Here is a 7016-nt window from a genome sequence, read left to right on the forward strand (position 1 = left end):
AAAAAAAAAAAAAAAAAAATCAGATGAAAGCCAATGATAATCATGTTTGATGTTCATTTGCCACCAGACTGCTCATTAGAGAGAAGAGGTAAAAGTCTGAACTTTACCTTTGTGCCCTGAGAAGGAAAAGCTTCTTCAAAATCTGCCAGGATTTGCTGTCCTAGTTCGTTCTGGGCAGCCTTTACCCTGCCAGAGAAAGATCAAGTAATTACTTGGCTGCCCACGTGACAGCTACCTGTGTCATAATATTAATAATGTTGCCGAACAGTGCTCTTCCATCTAAATGTCCAGGGGGAGATGCATGAAAAGGGTTAGGTAGTAGGACAAGAAAGCAAACATCCACATTAGGAAAAGGGGCATGCCCACACTGGATCCAATAAATAAGAATCCCTAGATGGCATGTTAGCACTAGGACAGTATCCACTAACACACATCTGACTGTCTGGCCCAATGTTGTCACTCTCGGTCAGATTCCAGTGGAGCTATGGACACCAGTTGACACCAGCAGATAATATAAGATAATCCAGTTGAATTTGTGGAAACCACTGGTATCCCCCAAAACAGCCTTTTTTATGCAAGATAAGCTTCAAGCTCCCATTGACAAAGTGCATTACTCACAGCTCCAGGTGAACCGACCTATTGTTAAGCACATCCACTTGCGCACTGTTTGGCTGCAGGGATGTATTATAAATCCTTTATTTCTTTAAGAGAGTGAAAAAGCTAGGACTCAAAGTGGGCAGATAAGTTTAACCAGCTCCATCTTCTGTGGCCAAGAAGAGAAAAATCTTCCTTTTGTTTGGAGTTAGCACAGGGAATACTGCTTCTAATTTCCAGAAATACAAGTTGTCGGGGAATAACTGAAACTTCTAGAGAAAAGGAAATGCCTACAAATGTCGGGGAGTGCTAAAATAATGAGTTAAGCACTTAAATCCCTTTGTTGCCTTTGAATTCTTCCATTACTTTTTATTGCACTGAGACTGTTTTAAGGACCAAACTGATTATACAAAACAGTGGATTTTTCCAGAGATGCAGATATGCTTGTATAAGAGACTGGATTTTTTTAAAAAGATGTTTATCAGGGATAGATTTGGAATTTTTTTTTTTAAGACCTTAAAAGCCAAAAGTAGGGATGATTTGCTGCTTCAATCTTCCCATTTTAGTTCCAGTGCTTACTGAAATGTTACAAAGTGATGCAACAATGTGGGGAAATGAAGTGGATTTTAAGGGTCATTTTTCCTCCGAGGTTGAAATGCAGAATTGTTTGTATATCGTTTAGGCTATACGACCTAAAGTTACACTGAGAACATAACAGTGGAATTTCTTTGACCGTATGACTAGTCTTTCCCCTGATTTATTTACAGGGCTCTTGCTTCAAAAAAGCCTCCTGCTTGCAATGCTGAACATACTTCTCAAGTTTAGTTTTACAGTCACGTCAGAAAGTTTAGACAACGTTCCAGGTAGAGAACTGCATCTGGTACTCCTGTTTCATGGTCACGATACAAAAAGGAATAATACAGCAGCAATTAGGGGAAATAAATCCATAGCAACAGAAGGACCCAGAGATGCAGGCTTTACTTATGCATGCGCTCCCATTTAAATATCACACAAATGACTTGTGTAAGGAAGGACTGCAGGGATCCAGCCCTTTGGTTCCTGAGAAGGAAGCTTAATGGATCAAAAAAATAAACAAGCTTTCAAGCCCCAAAAATATCAGTATTCATGTGAATAAGAGACTTGACAGGAACATGTGGACCTGTTTACTGTGATTCCTAGTCCTTAGATTTGACAGGCTAACAGTAACATTAGCATTTGACTCCAGCTGCTGCGCAAAGTACAAAGGAGCCTCTGAACACAAGAGCTGCCGGCTTCTTAAAAGCGGAGAGAAGCAAAGACGCCCTGTCAAGCAGTTCTAGGCCCAACCATGGATCTTGTTGTTTTAGGCTCTAATTCATGAAACCACTTAAGGATGTGCCTAATTTTAAGCATGTGAACAGTCCCATTGGCTACATCGGGAGTGCTCATGTGCTTAACTTCACACGCTGGCTGAACTGAGGCATTAAGAAGGTTTTAATAATCACCGAGGTGAACAGAAAAATCGTGGGTTAAAAAAAAAAAAAGCAAAGCAAAAAAAGGAGATTGGGTCTTATTCTGTTGCTTTATTTCCAGTTTCCCCTCAATGCAACACACTGCAAACCATGCTAGAGCAAAGGGAAGAGAAGTGCAGTGCAGCACTCGTGCGTGTAGCTTTGCTTGTGCTGCTTGCCCCTTTGCTCCTACTACCTGGAAAATGGAGATTGGGTTTAAGCCTCTTCAAACCTGGGGCCTGGCCTCGTACCAGCACCCAAGCTGAAATGCAAACCTGAAACCTGAAAAGCCCCGACAGCCCAGCGTTAACAGCAAAAAGTCAGTTAGAAGTTGAAATGCTGGCAGGTGGAGCAGTCACTGACTCTGCCAGCCTGACACAGTTCCAGAGGTCTTTCAACATTGGTTTTAAGCAGATATCTCTGCTTCATCTACCGGCCAAGGGCTGGGACGGCCACGTAGGGCCATCCTGAACCTAAGGGGCCGGGACTGTGCACTCCCCTGACACTGCTCACGCACATCTCCAAGCTTTGGTGAGATAGGTGTTAGCAAATGTTTGACTTCTCCCTTATCCCCTCCACTACTACCTTTTTAAAAGAAAGGGCTTTTCTGAGTTTCATATAACAGCAAATCACTAGAAACCACATTTCCTTTTGCCAAAGCTACCAGAAATATTAGACTGTGCCTGGCGGCCTGCTGAGAATAGAAGGGGCTGAGCTAGCCTGTTTTTCTGTGGCAGACTTATAATTATGTCTCTTTTAAATACTTTCCAGGCTTTTTCCACTATCTGCAAGGCTTTTCAGACCACTGTCATGGGTGGGTTTTTGACCACTAATGATATCCTCCCTGCACAGATAGAAAACAGAGCAGAAATAGGAGATAACAGTATCTCTTGTTTACTATAATTAACATCCTTCCATACACCACAGAAGCTGTTTTTAGAAGCCTGGCTGGGTTTGAACCGAGTGCAGAGTCCAATGCAGCGTGGATCCAGGGAAAGCTTCAGCACCAGAACCTGCCCAGGAAAGGATCAGTCACTTCTGATGTGTTCCTGCTGAGTGACTGCAGAAATGCAATAGTTCAATGCATGCAATTACATTAGCACTGAGGACTAGGATCTAAATTAACACCATGTTACCTAATAATCCCATCCAGTAACTTTCAGCAGCCCCTTCCCCTTTCCCATGCTGTCCAAAGCTGGCTCCAGCCCCCCTCCCTAGTGGAGCTAGTCATAATAAAACATTACGCTAGTAATTTATTGAACACCTTTCAATTAGCATTACAGACTTTCCCCCGGCTTTCCTCCTGGGGGGGGCACTGATTGATTCAAAAACATCCAAGGGCCCTCTGAAATACTTTCCTTTCAGTTTATTGATTGATCAGCAAAATGAATGGGTGTATCAAATATAAATACATGATTTAAAGGCTAAAAACTTTGGTGTTATATTAACCGCATGCATTATTCAAAGCAAGACAAGGGAAAGAAATACCCAATCCTAATGGTGCTCCAATACATGCATGCAATCAAGCTCAATCACAATCCAGTTCCCCACCGTTATGAGCTGCCTGGATGCTAACGTAGTAAAAGAGCCTAGCAACATGATGGGTGTAGCCCTACTTTCACCCCACAAGCAACCATTTCTATCATTACCAGATGGTGCAACTCTCCTTGTGTAAGCAAGGAAAGGAAAATCCAGCAGAGAAGAGTCTAAAAATAGTTGGAACAGACTTTCCCTAAACTTCTCCTTCCCTTATCTGAGACGGGGAATAACACAGAGGAAAGTTTTCTTCCCAGCCCACAACAGACTCTGGTGTGATTTGATACTTCTTTATTTTTCTTACATTTTTTCTGTACGAACTTCTGTAAATAAGAACCGCACTCTGGTCCGTTGCATAACAGCCCCTCCACAGCTCCCCACGCAGCACATCATCTCTACTCTGGACACTATCAATCTGCAAAAAAGGGCCCCAGTTCTATTTCTGGAGAACAGGGCTTAAACCAGGGGTGGGCAATTATTTGGGCCACAAGCCGTAAAGGGAGTTTTGGTAAGCTCTCGTGGGCCGGGTCAACACCCCTCTTGCCCCTTGCACAGCTCACCAAAACTCCCTAAGTGACCCCATCCTGTCCACCTGGCTGTGTGCCTTGCCCACACAGGTCCCGGGTGGTCTCCATGGACACCCTGGGATCTTGGGACAGTGACAACACAGGCTCGAGGCCTGGAACAGAGCTGTGATCTGCTTCCCACATGTCCCTGGCCGTGGAAGCGGCACCTGTCAAAGGGGCATGTGGGCAGTGGAGTGTGGCACTCTCACCGCCCTGCAATCCTGGCCTCTCCCACCCATCCTGCTCCCAAATACTGCTCCCCTCCAGCTTCTGCCATGGCCCTGGCTGCTCCCTGTGCCTGGGCTGGGCAGGACTGAGGAACCCATCATGAGCCACACAAAATCCATCAGTGGGCTGGATCCGACCTATGGGCCGTATTTTGCCTACCCCTGGCTTAAATGGACCGTGGCTTTCACTGAGCAAAACACTGAAGCGTGTGCATTCAATTACATTGAGTCTGAAGGGTCTTTAGAACATGCTCAAGCTGAAGCAATTGTAGGCAATTAAGTGCTTTGTTAAATCAAGACCCCTGCCCCTGCTGCCAAGCATTTCTGTAGGCTTTTGAGAAAAGCACAAAAAGAGCTTTTCTCTTGATTGATCCTGCCTCATTCATGCCTCCACCAGAAGGTCTTTCCAGAAGAAGCATCCAGTGTTGGCTGTATATTGTCAGCATTACAAATAAGACACAGGCAGGACTGTACAATGCTGCAGTGCTTAGAAGACCAAGCTGCTGTCTCAGCTAGGGCCAGCAGCAGCAGACACTGAACATGCAGTATCTGCAGAGCTCCTGCAAGTCCCTCTGTAACAAACAGGCCACTTCCCATAGCTGAGAATGATGGCTACAAGCACACCAGGTGCAAAGCAAGTGTTGTGACTATGAAAGTCTCCTTGGTCCCTCCCTATGTGTATGGCTGCGATATATGTATTGTTTCACACTGGTTTGAGTCACCCATGCCTCCCTGGGCAGTAAGGCTCTAGCTCATCTTCTCAAGCCGAACTTCCAAGACTCAAGCAAAGCTTTTGCCATCACCTAAGGCAATCTCGGAAAGTCAGGCAACATTGAGCCTTGATCAATCAGAAAGTAGGGGTTGCTGAGTGCCAAGACCCCTGGCCATACAAGAAGCAAGACAGCAAACCCAGGGCAACAATGCTGAGAACAACCTATAACCCTGCTTAATACCTCAGATATTGCTGTTACATCCATAGGACAAGCCCCAGTTGGCCCTGAGGTTCCTAGGCGCAGAGCCAAGCTAGGACAAGAAGCTCTGTAAAGCTCAGAAAAGGCTTGTTTGGTCACACCACAACCAAAGTTAAGCTCTGGCTTTGTGACCAGATGAAAAAATGGACCCATCAAGCTCTGGGCAGCTCCAAGCTCAACACTACAGAGAAACACTCTGCTATCACTTCTATTCAGTGCAACTACACAGAAGTCAGGTGCAAGTCAGAAACTGGCTCACTACATTGTTTTATTTTAAGTGTACATATCTTATGGCCCAGAAGTGTAAAATGGCACAGATTCATGAGGCTAAGAAAGTGGTGGAAAATATCAGTTCCAGGTTTATTACAAAAACTGATGCTGAAAAGGTCGCATGAAATAATTTTCACTGTTACTAAGTAAATGACGATGCCTATTAAGAGCCAACCAATGAGAAGTCCAGGTCACTGGTGAATTACATCCATATTAATCACTGTTATGAGCAGAACAGACTGTTAAAGGGATGAATAAGGCCATCCAATTTTACACCATCTCTTTTGGCTGGATATAAACCTGAGGGCACAGATCCAGCCTTTCAGTTCCTGCGGAATGTATGCTGTGTAATGCATTTTCTGACTTCTTTTCCAGGAGACCTGAGAGGTGCACAAGAAGCTATCACTTTACCTTTCAGAAAGCTGTCGAATCTGTGGAATCCCCATGTACTTGTTGAAATGCTCTAGCACATTCACAACACCTTGCAGGAGATTTGCAACTTCCCCATACTGCCTTCTCCTGGTCATTGCCCTGAGAAGGAAATCAGAGATTACAAAACTAGGCCCAGCAGCAAGGGCAGATCCTGGGTGAGCATCCACCGACCAGCGACTAGCCTCTCCTCCCCTCCCCTGGGTCACAGTAATGACTATTGCAATTTATTTTGCTAAAAGGCACAAAGGTTCATTAACATTCCACAGCAGTGTTAGGATTTGTTTTAACTGCTAGTAAAGTAAACCGAGCTGGCATCCATCTAACAGGGCTTCAAAAACACAGATGATGCAAGTCACACTTGGCAGGGAACATGTAAACTACTGAATGCATCAACCTCCCAGGATGGGGTTGAAGCCCAGTAAATGTTATTTTGCCATAATGACCTGAGTCAAGCGATTTATCATCTCACAGTCCACGCCATACCCCCCAACCCCCACAAAAAAAAAAAAAAAAAAAAATCAGCTACATCCTCCCAGAGAAGAATCCTACTATTTAAAAGCTATTGGCCTGGGCTTGAGTGTTAATGTCTTTCATAGGCAAGTGATAGAAAAGACAAACTGAATTATTTTTCTCCATCCTTCAGACATGCTGCAGATGGGAAGCCTGGGATTAGACTCACAAGCATCTGCCAGCCCAAGGCTCTATGGAACTAGCTCACGGCTGTGAAGCTTGCTACCTTCCCAGACTGGGCTACATCCCTGCCGGTGCAACGCACGTCCTCCTCAGCTCAACCCCCTGGACTCACCATGGACTGCTACTCATATACCAGAGCTTCAAAGGGCTGGGGAAGAAAAGAACTGGCTCCCTTAAATGGACTTTCTATGATAGCAAACAGCACCTTGGCATGAGGCACCTTTTGCCAAGGTGTCA

General features: G+C 44.8%; 1 protein-coding gene across 3 annotated transcripts in view; it reads right to left on the reverse strand.

Moving 5' to 3' along the window:
- The window catches only part of VPS53 (VPS53, GARP complex subunit), a 94103-nt gene that overhangs the window by 55563 nt on the left and 31524 nt on the right, over positions 1-7016 (reverse strand). For all 3 annotated transcript variants that reach the window (XM_019511162.1, XM_019511161.1, XM_019511163.1), the window contains exons 7-8: positions 6066-6185; positions 108-186 (exon numbers count right to left, since the gene is read on the reverse strand). In XM_019511162.1, the coding sequence (XP_019366707.1) occupies positions 108-186; positions 6066-6185 (199 nt within the window). The remainder of the gene's footprint in view (positions 1-107; positions 187-6065; positions 6186-7016) is intronic.

Source organism: Gavialis gangeticus, unplaced genomic scaffold, assembly GCF_001723915.1.
Source record: "Gavialis gangeticus isolate Ggan-Ray unplaced genomic scaffold, GavGan_comp1, whole genome shotgun sequence".
Taxonomy (NCBI): Eukaryota; Metazoa; Chordata; order Crocodylia; family Gavialidae; genus Gavialis; species Gavialis gangeticus.